Source organism: Lycium ferocissimum, chromosome 5 (genome assembly GCF_029784015.1).
Source record: "Lycium ferocissimum isolate CSIRO_LF1 chromosome 5, AGI_CSIRO_Lferr_CH_V1, whole genome shotgun sequence".
In the NCBI taxonomy this organism is placed as follows: domain Eukaryota; kingdom Viridiplantae; phylum Streptophyta; class Magnoliopsida; order Solanales; family Solanaceae; genus Lycium; species Lycium ferocissimum.
Window position 1 is genome coordinate 5,418,036 of NC_081346.1, and position 17,658 is coordinate 5,435,693.

Below are 17,658 nucleotides of genomic sequence, written 5' to 3' on the forward strand. Positions count from 1 at the left end.
CTATCTGGAATCCTTTGCCTTCATGCTATCAAAGTTGTCCTGTATGACAAAGTATCAAATTAGTGTAATGCAAGTGGTATAATTTTTTTGGTTTAGAAGTTTTATCAAGTTAACTAATTGGTGGTATTTATTTGTTTTGAAGGGTGAACCTATGGACGAAAATGCAATTGGTTCTACTCAGCGAGGCATATTCCTTGACTTACAAGAACAAGTTGCAACCCCGTTGTAGACAACATTCCGGAAGATTCAAGCTCAAGCCTACGGATCACTGATGTTGCCAAGACCGTGGGCAGGCTTAAAGAGAGAAGAAATAGAGAACCTGATGAAGCAAGGAAAAGGAAGGGAGAGTGGAGTCTATCAAGAAGGGGTATGGTTATGACCGGAAGATGACTGCCGAAAGCAAAAAGTGAAGAGAACCAATACTGAGGTCATTTTCAAGGTAAAACAGCTTTTTAATTTCTCTATTCAGAATTTATTCATGTAAAATTCTTAAACATTTATCTTTTGTTAATAACAGAAGGTTGATAAAAGAAAGCAAAAGGGTGCCTCAAACATTGCATCATCCTCCACACAACCTGAAACTCAAGACTTTGATGACTGGTTGGAAAATTTCTTCCACACTGATGCTGCAACTGAAGATATGACACAAGACTCTTCTCAAGCCACCACACAACAATCACAAGCCTATGGTCCAGATATTGGCTATGAGGAAGATCCAGTGCTGAGGCTTTTAATTATCTCTGAGTCATAGACAAGACTGAAGGCAAGAAAGCTGCAAGTGAGGCCACCAACAGGTACAAGAACTCGCCTCAAGGGCGGCGGAGTGTCAATTCCCGTGAGACTTGCCTTACGCACCAACTAAAACAACTTGGGAGGCAACGCAAGACTTACACCAGCAACTTGAAACTCGCTAAGAAAGAGGAAGATAAGATTGATCAAAAGGGAAAAAAAAGTTTAAGCCAAATTTCGTGAGTATAACATGTGTTGCAACTTTTTGGTTACCTTTTTGGAAAAATGTTTAATGATGGTTGATGGACAACCTTTAGCTTATCTTAGCTTAGCTTAGTCTATCTTAGTTACCTTATTGGTTTTTTTGTGAATTCACTGTCACATTTGACATGTCGATTGTTGACATGTGAATGTGATTATGAATTTTAGGTTGCATGTGAATGTGAAGATGAATTTCAGTTGACTGTTGACTATTGACATGTGAATGTGATTATGAATTTCAGGCGGCATGTGAATGTGAATGTGAATATGAATGGTTTTGGCAGTTTCAACCTTTTTGAATGTGTAATGGTCTTGGTAGTTTCAACCTTTATGAGTGTATGTTGGTTTCGACATTGGCAGTTTCAAGTATTTGATCGTGTAGATAGGGACATTTATGTGGTCAAACCATTAAATAGTTGGTTAGGGGGTTAGATGTTGGCAATTGCTCTTTTATTTGGTCAAGATAATAACTCACAAGGCACTATCAATATGTGGGATGGGCAGATTTGTTAACAAACCCGACAGAATCCATCTTCTCTCCCATTCTAGGCAACCCTATCTCCAACAAAAATGACCGACATTCTAGTGACGTTTGACAAAAAATTAACCAAATCGTACGTCAAAAATAACGATTTCATCTTTCCTCCTGATGTTTTCCAATTTCTACCAAGATACAACCGTGCTTTACGACGATGGTGCGCACTACATGAAGTACAAGATTGGCACATATAAGTGCTTATGTAAAGGTTGGAAAAAATTTCTCGATGCTAACGACCTGAAAATAGGAATGGTGATGCGTTTTCAAGCTTGCGAAGTTAAAGAGCGCATAACCTTCTTTGTTAATGTTGAGAAGGAGATCATAGAAATAGAGGATTAGGTCTCCCATATTTCTATTTAAGTAACCGTTTTATTTATGTAATCTCTTTCCGCTTTAAATGTTAGCAACAAAATTTGAAAGATGAAGTAAAGATGCAAATGTTTTAGACACTGATATGAAGTAAAGATCCTAATTACAATCAGAATTTGCAACAAAATCATAAAAGAACAAGAACACGAAGACACAAAAACATTAGGGATCAAACTTCCATTGCATTCCAAACGTCAAAAGAGTTGCAACGAAACCATTACATAACATTACCTAACATCAAAACACTAGCAACGAAAACATTACCTAACATTAAAACACTAGCAACGAAACCATTACATTACATTGCATCTAAATAGCATAACTACTAAAGCCACAAACCAAATGTTCCAATCCTTACATTACCTTACATTAGATCAATTTTTCAAATCTTCCCTCATAACATGTAACTAAACACAAACCAAACAAAGCAACATAATAATACAAGATAAACTTTTACCGACAAATTCCAAACACTTCCACCATAGTTAAGCATCAACCACATCCACTACTTCTTTAAAATCTTCATTATCGATGTAAGGTTGCCCTCAAGCTCATCCACTACATCCTTAAAAGTCACATTATCAATAGTTGAAGAATTGGCCTCAAGTTCATCAACAATTTCCTTAAAATCATCATTATGAATTGTTGAAGAGTTGGCCTCAAGTTCATCGACAATTTCCTTCAAAGCTTCAAGTTGAAGAAACTCAACTTTGTCCTTCAAAAACTTGTTTTCGTTAATAAGCGCATCATTTTCACTCCTCAAAATATTGTTTTCACTAATGAGAGCATCCTTTTTACATTTCAATTTGTTGATCACTTGGATACTGGTTTTAAAATTTTTGGTCTTCCCATACCCAGTATCCACAAGATAATGACTTCAACCAAACAGAAAAATAACGGCAAAAAAAAAATAAATCAAAATCAACCACAAAACAAATTACACCATGAAAAAGAAAAGAGATAACTTACATCGGGCTTATGGCACTTGAAAAAGCCTCTCTCGGGATTATTTGGAGTCCACGAAGTCAAATGTAGTGCAGCAACTCCACAACCACAAACCCTACCATGGCTAGTTGAAGAGCTCGAATTTTGAGACATTTCAAGAGCAATAATGGGCAAAATCAAGCAATATAATAGAGCTAAACTAGTTAAAATACCACTCAATCTAAGAGGAATTTACAACCCTAATTTGAGAAAAGAAAAAACTCCATTGAAGAGGTGAAGAATAGAGAGAGGGGAGGGAGGAAAGCTTGCATTGTATTATTTGGTCTACGTACCGGAAATGATAACATTCGAGATTATGCAGGATTATATACAAAAGATCCTTTTTTGGCTCTCTCTTTAGCCCTATGTCTCTTATCCCTAGGAGGTCTTCCTATTATATATATATATATAGGATTTAATTTTGGTGGGTTTCGGGCAGGGCAGTGAGTATGGGCATAAAAAGAGGGGGACCCGTGTTTTAGTGGGCACCGTTAGTATAAGGGCAGATATGGCGCATAAAAAAACGTTAGAGGCATACTCGAGCCAACCTTTTAATGATGGGCATATGTGTACAATTTCGCAACGTTAGGCGCATATTTGAGCCTTTGCCCTTTTTTTTTTTTTTTAATCAAATCTTGCCTTGTTGACTTCAATTATTGGTAAGAACCCAGAGACAGAATAGTGAAACACTTTTTAATCATATCTTTACAGAGACAGAATAGTGAAACACTTTTGAATCATCTCTGTACCCTTGTGTCATGAGTTTTATCAAGGCTGTGCATGTAAAATTGTAAATCTTTTATAGACTTGGGATTTTTAATTCTTCTTAATCTATGAATTGAGAGTAACATGGGATTATTCATACGCAGACATACACCCTCATTTCTTATTCAGGAAGAAAAAACAAATGAGATTCTTTAACATCACATAATCATGTCCCAAGCATGTGAGCTATGAGTCTTAAGGATATTCCTTCTCGTTTTCGTGATTTTTATTCATATAGAGGAAAATTTTGAGTCTTCAAAACTCATAGAAAATAATATCTAATTAATAAGGTATACGATTTTGAGTTAGGAATTATTTGTCGTAAAGTTTTCAAATTCGGGGAAAATAGTAGTGAGAGAACACCATTATTATTTTATGCCGATGTGATCATTCTCATTTAGTTGTCAGGATAAACTTTTACATGTTCTCTTTGAAAAAGTATTAATAAAAGGAAACTCTAATACGTGCCTCTTAATTTTAAAACACCTAATGTTAAGGATAAAGTTATGGATAAAAAATAGTAGTTCTTTCTTAAATTTAAAAAAATAAATATATATTTTTCACTACCTCCGGCTCAAATAAGTATCTATTTAGCCTTTAACACACCCCTTAAGAAAATATTAATTCTTAAAAAAAAAAAATTGACTAAACTTTCCTTAATTAAACATCACCTAATTAATGTACTTGCTTGATTACATAAAAACTCTCATACCTAAATAGGGGTAAATTTAAAAGAAAATAATTAATTCTTCTTTATGGATAAGAAGTTGATGTGAGTGATTATTTTCTCCTTTTAACTTTGGATACAAAAACTGCCAAATAGTTTCCAGGCCTTTTCCAAATTTACCCTGAATATATACTAGCTTGTGGTAGTGGGGTACAATATAAAGTGCTCATATAGTCATATAAAATATATTTAGGCTTATCCAATAATTCTCTTTATGATGTGGGGTTGGATTTCAAGCACTACCGCTGCAACTTACATTCAATTTTTTGCTTGAATTTAGGCTTTAGGTGTAGGGGACACCATACTAGAATCGACACTTTTGTTGGTAATGCTCAAAAAGGCATAAAAATTTACAAAGATGGGAGACCTAATAGTGATCACTGACCACCCCATGTCTTCTTATCCTGCCAGCTTCAGAATTTAATTTCTTCAAGTTTATACTTTACTACCATGCATGAGCTAAGTCCCAACTAATTTAAAAATGTTTTACCAGTAGGCAGTAGCTACCAAAAGGGGAAATATAAACAGAAAACAAGGCTACATGCAGGGGCCGGATAATTAGGAGTGCAAAGGGTTCATCCAAATCTCCTTTATCACAAAATTATACTTTTATATAATAATTGTTGAGTTTTCGTAACTTACTCATGTAATTTTTTTTAAATTTTAAATTATCTTAGTGAAAATTTTGACTCCGCCGTTAATTATACCCACATTTCCTGTTGGTACTACATGTCTCTTTTTTCATTTCTTTGTTTTGTTTTGTTCTATGTGATACATAAGTGATACTCCTTCCGTCTCAATTTATGTAACATTTTTTTTGTCGGTCCCTAAAAGAATAGTATCTTCTTATATTTAGCAAAATAATTTACTTGAAAGACATCATTTTATTGATTTAGCGCAAACAAATATCTGTGACTAACTTTAAAACACAATTCAAAAATCATTGTTTCATATTTAAAACTTTATGCTTGGCATAAATTGTAACGGAATGATTATTCTTTTCCTAGTAATCAATGCCACAGGCCCACAGAGTGGCTTTCTTCCACATGCTAGTCCTCTTCGGCCCATGGTTTTTAGCTACTCGTGTGCTAAGTTGTTACGAGGTCGTAATCACATTACCAGGGCGGAGCCAGCTTATATCTAGTGGGTTTTCCCTCGGCGAAAAATTATAGTGTATTTCAAACTTAAAATTATTTTATTTTGTATATATAGTAGGTGTTGAACCCCCTGACTTCTTCGTATATTTACCTTTTAGAATTTTTGAACCCTCTGGATGAAAATCCTGGCTCCGTCACTGCACATTACTACTCTTTTATTTTATTTTTTGGCATCTTATTTAGGGCTGTTCACAGTTTTGGTTAAAACCAAAATCAAATCGAAAATTTAATCAAATTGAATAAAAAAACCGATATTTGATTTGGTTTGGTTTTAAATTTTAAAAACCGAAAATATTTAGTTTGGTTATGGTTCTATTAAAAAATAATCAAATAAATAACCGAACCAAATCGATAAATTATATACTGACGTAGTATCGTATCTTAAAGCAGCTATCAGCCAAAATCTCGAATACCTATTTAATCGGCATAACTTTCATCTTCCCCCTAACTTAACATTTTCGGAATTTACGGACCAGAAACTGAACAATCAACATAATGTAAATGAGACTTTTGGACTTCTAAAGGATTTGGTCTTGTTTGAATAAAGTAGTAGCCCTTTTCAGGAGGCCAACAATCCGCTTTTTTTTGTTTAGAAGGGGAAGGAATGAAACAAATTATTTTATAATTATTTATATGTATAATATTAGTTTTTCATAAATAATTATAAATATTTTATACCTTTTAACATTAATTTGATTTTTGATCTACTTATTTCACATGATTGTTTAAGGCCCATGTTTTTAAGAATACAAGTCATATCTTTAAGTCTTTCATATCTTTAAGTCTTTTAACAAAAGTTTGCGTTTAAATGTCTTTAACTTAAATTTTTAGCCTTTCTTTGTCAGCTATTTTTTTAGTTTGTTTCTTCTTTTTTTTCGAAATTATACCTTTCTTTTTTCTTGTCTGAATGGGTCCTAAACTTCTAATATTTTTCATATGAAAAGGACAGAGGCTGTAGATTTGGAGGTTCTTATAGAAGATACTTCAGTAATATCAGCATTTGCTGCAACTCAAGCACATGGTAATACCCTAATACTTCTTCCGTGGGCAATCCTCCTAAAAAGCAGAAAAGAATAACTCCTTGTAGTCGAGACCCCAGCCTTGGGGATAATGATAGAGAAACATCTGAAGTTTGGGATCATTACACAAAGTTTTTTTAATAAAATGGGAGAATTGAGGGAAAAATGCAAGTACTGCCCAAAGTTTGGAATCATTACACAAAGTTTTTTTATTTCATATATTTTCATTTTAATTTTAGGTAGTCTTTATGTTTAATTAATATGTATGTTTATAACAACTAAAAAGTCCTATGCTCTACTTTATTTTCAGGTATGTGTATTAAGATGACAAAAATGGTGCAGCCACTACTAAGTTAGTTTTTGGCTCTATATGTAATAGTTTAGCAACTTTGGGTAAGAACTCAAAGATTTACTTATCACTAATAGTGAAAATATTTCTATGATATATGTCCACCTTAAACTATAAATAAAAGTTATCGTTTGAACAAAAAAAGACATGTCTTTTTCAACTTTTTAATGTTTTACCGATGTTTCACAGGCTTACTAGTCATAAACCGAAAAATCGAACCAAACCGACAATAACCAAACTGGTGGTTATTATTTTATTTGGTTTGGTTATGGTTTTAAACATTTAAAAACCGACTAATTGCTTTGGTTATGATTTTAATCAATAACCGACCAAACTGAACCATGAACACCCCTAATCTTATTTGTGAAGGTAAGTACACCTGAAAACGAAAAGCAATTTGATGAAAAATCCAATGCAGTGGAAAAAGATTGATGAGTCGGGGAAGGAGTGGAACTTGTTGGATGTGCGAACAAAGCATGCACATTGTAAATTTGAAAGAAAAATGAAATACTTTACTTATAAGGAGTTGGATACTCTTAATGATGAATCTTTTAGAAAAACCAGTGCTTAGCCCAAAGCGAATAATATCACATCATGTTAAGAGTATTTTTGGGCCGTTTAGCCCAACAAAACTATCAATATATTGGAAAGAACTTTCAATTGAATCCCCTCGTTGAAATATTAGGTTAAGCTGATAGGGTGAAAATGGAAGAAAAGTTTTACTATTGTGATAAAGGTGGTTCAAAAATTTATTTTAGATCATAAGTTCGAATTCCAAGTGAGATATTCTTATATTTTCTGAATCTTTTATCATCCACCACTGAATTGGAGTCTGCTATTAAGATAGCTGATGGAAGCTTGACTCAATTTTTCCTACTTCACTAAATATCTCAATTCTATAATTCAATTATAATATCTAAAGGGAAACACATGCAACAACTTGAAATGTCTGCCTCAGCAATCATAATTCAATTATTTTTTTTTTTGTCAATTTTCAAGATCAAGAGTCAAGAAAACCAAGCATGTTAACTAATTTGATTTTCAGAGTACATTTTGATTTATCTTGAAAATTGACAAAAAAAAAAACTTGCAAAGCTTAAAAATCTACATTTTAAAATTATTGTAGAAACGAAAGAAAGAGAAAAGAAACTACTAAAATTATAGTACATAACGGTTATTCACAAAGAACTAGTAGAGTTAAAAAGGCAAATCAAGAGACAGCCACCCGATTGTGATTACCATCCAGAATGCAAAATCTGGTAGGTCTGGGCTGAAAATTCTTTTTTCTCTGTTGATGATGGTTTGTAGGCTTAATAACGTGCATGATGAAGGCTTTGAACAGGTTCACCTTCGACATGTCCATTGTAGTTCTAGTATTCTTGAAAGAGACATCCGATTTGTGTGTACTATGGGACATTGTTGTGCCTATAAGCTTTGTAAATTGCTGGTTTTTATGAAGGCTGCACCTGAATGAGCCTGGATGGCTGGTCGGGGAACAAAGGCATGTTCTTGAGCTAGTAGTCACTTTTCTTGACGTTGCCATGGGACCTATCTTTACTATATATGTGCTTTGGTTTTATTAATCAGCTAGCTCCTTTAGCTCTAAGGTAATAAACATCTCCATATATAGATAGACAGGAGTGTGGCTTTATGTACTTATTTTGTGCATTTTGAATTTCCAAATCTGCCCTTGCATGTTCAGTATCAGAGTCGGAGCCATTTAGAGTTTATGGGTTCTGAAGAATCTGAAGTAGCCATCAAATTCATGGTTTTCATAGTTATTGAGTTACGCAATTATATATTAAAATGAATTTTTTTAATACGAATTGCAGGATCTAAACAAACGCTACAGGGTTTATCCGAACCGTAACTAATACTCTCCTTCCCCTGTTCCATACACGAATTTTAAGTTATTTCCTCCATTTCAATTTATGTAAACCTGTTTTCTGCTTAGTCCATTTAATGAAGAATGATCTTTTCTAAATTTGAGAATAATTTACCAAGAAGTTTTTATAGTTAACAAATGTTATGACATGTTTAGGACTACAAGTTTTCAAAGTCTAATAATCACACAAATGTTATGACATTCTTAAATCATAAGTTTCAAAAAATCTTTGCTTCTTTCTTAAAGTCTGTACCTAATTGGGTTAGTATAAATTGAAACAGAAAGAGTATAATATTTACCAGGAAATTTTTATAGTTACACAAATCTTTATGACATGTTTAAGATCACAAGTTTTAAAAGTCCAGTAGTCACACGAATATTATGACATTTTTAAATATAGGTTTCAGAAAATCTTCGATAGTTTCTTGAAGTCCGTACCTAATCGAATTGGTTCACATAAATTGAAATATAAAAATTATATTTATCCATAGTGTAAAAGAATCAATTCAATTTAACCAACTATATGTAAAAGGTTTATTCTACTTTTGCATGTTACCATATTGCTTGTTACGAAGAATTACATGTTCTAAGTCAAATTAATCTGATAGAGTAAGAAAATAATATAGTATCAGTGCACCCAGAACTTACACACTTTTCGCATATAGAGGCACTATTAGTTTTAGGACCATTATAGAAAAGAAATGGTAAAAACTAAAAGCGGATTTAGTCACAGTGATGACAATTATCAAAATTATCACGTCATAAACTATTCATCAATATTCTAGAGGTAAAAGTGAAGATAGCTTGACGTGCTCTTCACGAGCCAATTTAAAATAAGTGCTACCAAATATCTTGTACTAAGCATTAATTGATTCATTCAATTTCGATTCGGTAGGTCCCTACGATTGTTGCTATCGGTTTTTATAAGTTTAAAATAATGGTGGATTTACTTGTAAAAAGTGGCATGACTAACCTTAAACATGAAGACTGCAAGCGCAATTATCATAAGCACCAACTAACAACTGTACAAATACTTGAGAGGAAATGCTTAATTATGGCAGGATATTATAACGCTCCAAACACGATATTCCCTTGTGAATTTGCTATCTGATCCAAAATAATGGGCCACAATTATTGATCTTAGGTCATTTATTAATTAGCTTCTTCCCTCCTAGCTCCATCCAAGGCATAAGCCCCAAATATCCTTAAGATTTGCTAGAATAACTTAAACACCCTTCTTAGTTCTTTGTCCTTTTCCTTCTAATTCACAATTATTATTTCTACTTGGTTTTGTGGGGTTTCGACTATAAGTAGGATTTGGGGTGGATATTTAACCTGAAATTGGAAGGAGTAACCCCTTTTTCCTAAATCTACATTCTATGAAAAAGTTTTATTTACCAATACTTGAGAATTATTGAATTCAGTTGATGCAAATGTCAATTTCACATTTTGGGTGAAATGGAAACAATATGGTGCTATCGAAACAACAATAAGGAGCACATTTGATTAAAAATCCTTACTAACATTCAATGTTTATACCAAATCAATAAACAAATAACATGTGTTTTTTACATACACTTCTCTCACTTAATCATGTTAATCAATGTATATTCGTACCTTAATTCATAACTTAACCATGATAAATTAATGTAGTTTAATGTGAATACACGTTTAAAGTTTTTCCTTCCCCCTTCCTCAAACCACCCTAGTGAAAAGAAAAAAGGAGCATATAGATCCAACATGTGCCTTACTGAAGCTTGTCTTGAAAAATCTTGCCGTAACAGGGATCTAGCACACAGAATTAACGTTTGTCCCTTACTTTTTATTTTTTATTTTTGTAAGCTCGCAGATTCAGTGCATGTCTATGGGCTATGGAGTAGAAATGAAGAGCGATTTTTACGCATTTCATGACGCACAATGTCTTCACTTGCAGTATATAATTTTGTTTCTTATTCGATATTCTACATCGATTTGACATTCTAATTCGCGCTAGGAAGTTCCACTGTAGAAGTACGTAAAACATTTCCTACCAAATATGACTCTACTACAACCTCTGGCTGTTTCACCTTACAATGTAATTTACTATTCGATTTATTCTCGTCAATTTTATTTTCTTTCCTTAATAAACATTCCTTTTGTAAGATGCATTTTAATTTTCAAGAGCAATGTATCGTTATCTGCTTGCCTTACAGTGTTGTTAAAATGTATCTGCTGAATTACTTTAAACATTTGTCCCTTATAAGAGAAACAGAATCTTGACCTTGATATACTATTTAAATGGAACAAACTACACATCTACATGTATGTGGATATAAGCATTAATTAAGATGAACGTTCGAAGAATAAACAGTCCTCTTTAATTTCTAAGTTTCAAAATAATCCGCCAATGTAGCTGATACCTGGAATGGGTGTAAGGCTAAACAAATTACGTATGCTCAATAAGCTAAACGAAATTAAGGCAATAAACGAGAGGGGCGTTATATAAACACAAAATTTGATGTCCATGTCCTGTATACACACAACAATCTGCGTCAATCCTAGCGTCGTGTATGAACAACTTCGAGCAATCCCTACAAGTCCCTAATCGACTTGTCATAAACAAACATACTATAAAGTTCACGTCTTCCTCATGTCGTACTTAAAAGCATGGAATATACTGCAGATATAAGTGGTATTAGCCATACTATATACATCAGAAAATAAACAAATGTCTTGCTGCTCTCTAAGAGGTCCAAAATATTTGAAAAATCACCCCTGCCTTTTCCCTTCCAAAGATTCTTGACCAGATGTAGCATCCACAAGTTTGGTATATTTTCGGTGACGCCTCTCTCTTGCGTATAGGACCCAACAAATGAGTGAGAGCATTACTGCAGCTGAGACTAGAGCTAAACCAACGTAGACCCACTTATTGTATTGTTTCAAATCAGGACAATGGTCATTGTGAATGACAGTCAAGGTATCTCGAAGGAAAGTGCAGTCAAGTAGTTCGCTAAGGAAAGGTCCAGAATGATACAGGCCATTGCTAACGTTGACTACAGCAGTCATTTGGTCGTACATAGAGGGGGTCAGACGGCCCACAGTGGTGCACACATTACTTGCTGAAACTTGGCAGACATAAATCCTCCAAACCTGCATTAATACAATAGAAATTATTGAATACACTTAACTGGTAGGTAGGGCTGGCAACATGGTTAAAAAAAAACAACTAATCGACCAATCGGATCCATTAGACATGTGTTGGAGAACTAACTTTTGAAAAATGGATTAAATAGGGATATTATCCACTAAAAAAATGGATTTCCATATGGATAATATGGATATCCATATTATCAATACCCATTTGTCTGCTTATTATTTTCATGAGTTCTTGCTTTTAAGGAGTCTAAGCTTATTTTGGCTTTTAGCTTTTATTCTCACGTGATTATTCCTGGAACCATGGATAGTATGGATATTCATATTATCTGTCAGTTAACCCATTTTTTATCCATGTTAAATATGGGCGGGTCGGATATTTTCTCCTTTTTTGTTTAACCCATTTTCCACCCGCCCATATCCGATCCGACCGGCCCTTTTGACGCTCCTACCGGTAGGTAAACAGCTTTTTCCCATCTCTCCTACCATCCTGCGCAAGTAACAGAATAGAAGCATATAATCCATACGAAATGGAATCCCAATTAAGTGTTGTTTCTTCATTTCGAACCATAAGTTTCTGAAACATAAACATGGTGTCTGACTTAATGGAAAAGGACTTATAAAGTCACTTTTAACCCAAATAGGCGCCTGAGGGAGGATCAAAATTTTATCTATCTTCACTGTTTGTTTTCTTGAAGTGAAAGATGTTCATATTACCTGTGTAGCATTGCTAAGTTCCACTTCACCACTCGCACATTTCCGGTCTGTCTTGTCCGAATTAAATGGATTGCAGAGGTTAGGGACCAGTGGACCAGATTGGTTGTAACCAACACCTGAAGGCGGATTGATGTTTGAAACATTGGTGATGATCCTGTTAGCCACTCCAACCAATAGGTAGGTGACCTCTTTGCTCTGAGACAATGTTTCTTGGGCAGTAGCAGTGTCCACACAAGGGATTATATCATCAAGTGCTGTATGAGCTGATGGGTTTTTTACCCAATCATCCATGGCCATGCATGTGTCCCCCGTTGCACTTAAAAGACAACAATTGTTAGAATTGAATTACATAACTGAACAACAAAAACAGAAGGTCACGGTATTAAAAAAATAAGTTTGTCCTAATTATGAACCAGAAAGAACACAAGTAAGAATGCATTGTGGTGGGTAGAAAATAAAAGATCTATGTTTCAATATTAGAAGAAAAGATGTTTACTGGAGTAATAAATTTGTATATGTTAAAGACAATACTACATAAGGAGCTCGAAAACATAAAGTTATTATGTAGTAGAGGCTGCGTAACAGCCGTATTATTAATTTGATGTGCAAAAGGGGTACAATTTACCTCTTTTTGTTCTTTTCTATCTATTTATTTTGTTATGGAAGGTTGGCGTGGAGGTGTTCGCACATCAGAGATGGAGAAGTACGATAGGACAGATAACAGTAGACCTCGATTTAATTACTTACTTGTGAAGAACAAGAAATGCACCACATAAGATAAATGTGACTGCAACAAGGATCCAGCCTATGATGACTAGGCTGCAAACAATAACAGTGCTTTAGACTTTCAAAAATATAATAGGTTCCTTGTTATCAAGAGAAGTATCTGCTCTTGTAATAGCACTTACATGTATACGAGAAACTGCAGGCCAAGTACAGAGAACACTGCAGCAGATTGTCAAACAAGAATAAGGAAGGATCATTGCCGGTCAATTTGTACAAGAAAATGACAAAATTAGTCTCTAATGCTTGAGGGTAGGTTCAAAATAGTCAGTTAAGTACGCACTTAACAGTTTTGGTCCTTTAAGTTTGTCAAAGGTTAACACTTTTAGTCTCCCTCAAATATTTACCGAACTCTATTTGTCAGATGTGACAGAAACATTTGAAAAAAAAAAAAAGGTTAACTATAAACACCAAGAAAGTCCCATCAAATCCTAAAATGTGCAACTCAAAATACTGCACTAGACACTAAGAACATAGAAAAAAATAGCAAAAATTACACCTCAAAAAGTTTCACCAGACACACAAAATAAATTGAAAATAGCAGAAACTACAAAAATTGTACCTCTAAATGTGAATTCCCGATAAATATTTTTGTTCATAGTTCCCATCATATCTAACAAACGGTGTTCGGTAAATATTTGACAGAAACTAAAAGTGTTAGCTCTTGACAAACTTAAAGGACTAAAACTGTTAAGTGTATACTTAAGGGACTATTTTGAACTTACCTCAAACATAAATGACCATTTTCGTCATTTTCTCCAATATGTGTTACTCCCTCCATTCCATAATAAGTGGTTTTTTAGGCTTTTCAATTTTTTTCAAAGTAAGTGGTGCTTTAGGATTTCAAGAAGACTTTGAGCAGATTTTTCCAAGATTACCCTTATTTAAATAGTCAAGATTCATTAGCTACCTTTTCTTTTTCTAAAAAGTAGTAAAACTTGACTAGGGGTAAGTTAGTAAAAACACTCCTAATTTTCTAGGAGTGAGCAATTTCTTAAGGGGTGTGCATAAGCCTAAAAAACCACTTATTATGGAATGGAGGGAGTATTAACTTTGAAGGGGCATAAAACTTACAGAAACCAAGCGCGGCCACAGCAAGCATTACAGCAGCAACAATGACAAGAATTCGCCTCCTGCAGTGCATACCAGCATGACAATTAGTAAGACATCACAAGTTTATTATAGTTCACAGGACTTCAATGAATTGCCAGTCGGTGCTTACACATCGTCTAAGATCATCATGATATCCTTCTTGTTCTTCTCAGTTTCCGTTTCAAGAGTTTCAGCAGCCGAGCTAATCTTGGTGTCAACCTTGTCAATGTTGTTTTGAACATTTTGAGGAAGAGAGAATTGACCAACTCTAGTGCGCTTGGCAACAGCCAGAATGTTTGACACATTCCTTAAACTGCCAACCGTTGATCCCGCTTGTCGTACAACATAATCCAATGTATGTTTTGTACCGTCATGAAATTTCCCTTGTCCGGTATACAGAAAAGCAGAACCAATTCTGATATACCATAGCAGAAATAAGTCACAAAGTCATACAATGAATCGATTTGTAATGAAAAGAGATGGTATAGAGTAGAGTGATTACATTGCAGCAATGGTGAACGCCGAGAGAAATATAAGAGAAAGTGCATAAGCAGTTCGCGAGTAACCATAACGTCCTCTCCGGCAGCAACAACAACAGATACAAACTAGGAGCAAGCAAATGCCACACGCCACAAACCAGAATAAAGCAATGATGAAAAGAGGAGCACCAGTAAAAGCAACTGACTGTGTCAAGAAAAGTTTTTATCAGATAGTCACAAGGTCGTCAATCATATAATCTGAAAAAAATGAAGAGATGACTGAAAACATGGAATATTGGCATATATGATAACACAGAAAATACATGACAGACCATCCTGATAAATTCTACAAATTTTGTTTGAATTAACAAGCAGATCGCAGCTGACAACAAATCTAAGAAAATGAAAATAATAACGGATTTCATCTTCAAGTGAAATCCATTTCTAAAAGTAAACAGTAAATAAAACTCCTATAAAAGGCCAGCTTTGTGTGTAATTTGTAAAGTCAAGAAGGCGGCATATGCCAGTCTCTGAATAGTTTTAAGAGCAAACAACATGATACTGCACAAGGATGTTGTAACTACAATAATTATTGGGGTCATATTCTCTCTCTATCTGCAGAACTCTTCCGTCCCTAAATACATGCACAATCATTTTTCTCAATTGCTAACGCATATGAACAAACAATAAAAACACTCAAAGCAATGTCTTGACAAAAAAACACTCAAAGCAATGTTAAAATGAACCATAAGAAAAATCAAATGTGAAGATTTTAAACCGACCTTCAGTGAATGTTACCAATTTGAAACAAAAACCAAATTTCAACAGAATTAGGTCCAGTAAATATGATTAAATGCTGAAAAGAAATCTTACAGCCCAATAATGTTTGTTACTGATGTTCCATCCACCAGTATAGTATTTCCTATCTTCAAGTGGATCTCGTCTATGGGTTCTTTCAGCAGCCAGTACTAAAGATGAGTTTCCAGTACCATTGTTCTCCGCCAGAAGCCTTTTACTTCCTGATGAAACCACACCATATATTGGCTCACTGGCAACACCTACTCACAAGAAACAGAGGCGAAAAACAAGAATAATCCTAGCTAGTTAGCAACCCCATATAGTAAAAGATTACAACTTTATGGGAAATCCTAGGTAATTAGAGACCCCATTCAGTAAAAGATTACAACTTTAAGGCAAAAAACAAGAACAATCCTAGGTAATTAACAACCCCATTTAGTAAAAGATGACACTTTAAGGGCAAAACAAGAATAATCCTAGCCCCTAGGTAATTACCAACCCCATTTAGTAAAAGATTACAACTTTAAGGAGAAAACAAGAATAATCCTAAGTAACTAACGACCCCATTTAGTAAAAGATCATTTGGGGAAAAAAAAAAAGGCTTACCATCAACCAGAGAAGTCCCATTAACGAAAGAAAAGGAGACTGCAGACAATAAGAGCAGAGTAAGTGTAACAGTAAGAGGAATTGGGTTTGGTTTTGTGTAAGACATGACAGGTCATAAATTTCTGGGACAAAAAGTTTCCAACTTTGGAGAATTCTTGTTGAGTTTTGAGTTTTTGTTGAGTGATATATGTGGCTATCCACTACTTATATCCAGTATTACAAAGAAAGTAACCTCTTAGGAAGGAAGCTGAAAAGGCAATCATTAACCTTGGGTTAACTTAAGGATAACATTCACTTATACTAATTTTTTTAAAAAGAAACAGAGTGAAAACTGCAAAGACGTGTGAGAAGAAAAGCTGGAGGTGGACTTGGTCGATTCCGTATTTTGGTTGGTTTTCACGACAGTTGTCTATGCATATATTATACTCCATACACCAGTTGTTTAAGCTTTGTTTAAGCTTTATACGTTGCTAGTGATAAAAAACAAAATAAAAACATAAAACTTTTTGTTATACTCTTCTGCCCCAATTTATGTGGTTGTTTGATTGAACACGAAATTTTAACATATAAATAATTTCTTTTATAAAATTTATAATTTAAAGCAAGTCTTAAATATTTATGTAACTATACGTTACTACTATCATTAAGATAAATGATAATTTAAAAGTTAAATTTTTCTTGACTATAGAAATATGACATTTGGATACTCTTTTTAATTATAATTATAAAAAAAGGCTACATATATTGAGACAGAAAGAAATACTTTCTTTATATCAACATCGGCACAGTTTTTGAGTAACTTTGTTCACTAAAGTGTAGGCATAATTTGTTCACTAAACTTGAGATTTCATAATTTTCTCTTTCACTTCACTGACGATAGGCCTATAGATATTATAAGTATGATTTGTTTCCTTTTGAAAATCTACTTTACTATGCAACTCTATAAGAATCAAGAACCAAACATCATTCACATGAAGAATTTTCAATTAATCTGTTACTTAAATAGATTCGATTACAAATAGCTGTCTATAGTAAAATGGATAATAACTTTTGAAAATGGAACAACAACAAGCCCAGTAGAATCCCACCATGTGGGGTCTGCTTTTGAAAATGAAACATATATTAAAATACACTATAATATAAAGTGTTTTTTTTTTAATTTGTTGATCTATATATCCTAGACATATATGTATCAATATCAAGATATTTCTCTGAATTAGTGATTTCTGAGTGGTCACTAAAATCTTACTCTGTTGACTGTTACATTA

The 17,658-nt window shown here is 33.9% G+C and overlaps 1 protein-coding gene across 1 annotated transcript; it reads right to left on the bottom strand.

Moving 5' to 3' along the window:
- Positions 1-11,236: 11,236 nt before the first annotated feature.
- LOC132055607 (uncharacterized) lies at positions 11,237-16,783 on the bottom strand. The gene is made up of 9 exons (XM_059447521.1): positions 16,391-16,783; positions 15,860-16,044; positions 15,010-15,191; positions 14,638-14,922; positions 14,490-14,548; positions 13,541-13,577; positions 13,380-13,451; positions 12,633-12,948; positions 11,237-11,912 (listed from the first exon to the last, which is right to left on the bottom strand). The coding sequence occupies exons 1-9, from the start codon at positions 16,494-16,496 to the stop codon at positions 11,532-11,534; spliced, it is 1,623 nt and encodes a 540-aa protein (XP_059303504.1). The 5' UTR covers positions 16,497-16,783; the 3' UTR covers positions 11,237-11,531.
- Positions 16,784-17,658: the final 875 nt, after the last annotated feature.

Coding starts and splice junctions, on each gene's coding strand:
- LOC132055607 (XM_059447521.1), bottom strand. CDS start 16,496: ATGTCTTACACAAAACCAAACCCAATTCCTCTTACTGTTACACTTACT. Junction 14,923..15,009: donor GCGTTCACCATTGCTGCAAT/GTAATCACTCTA, acceptor ATGGTATATCAG/AATTGGTTCTGCTTTTCTGT. Junction 13,578..14,489: donor TGTGGCCGCGCTTGGTTTCT/GTAAGTTTTATG, acceptor AATCTGCTGCAG/TGTTCTCTGTACTTGGCCTG.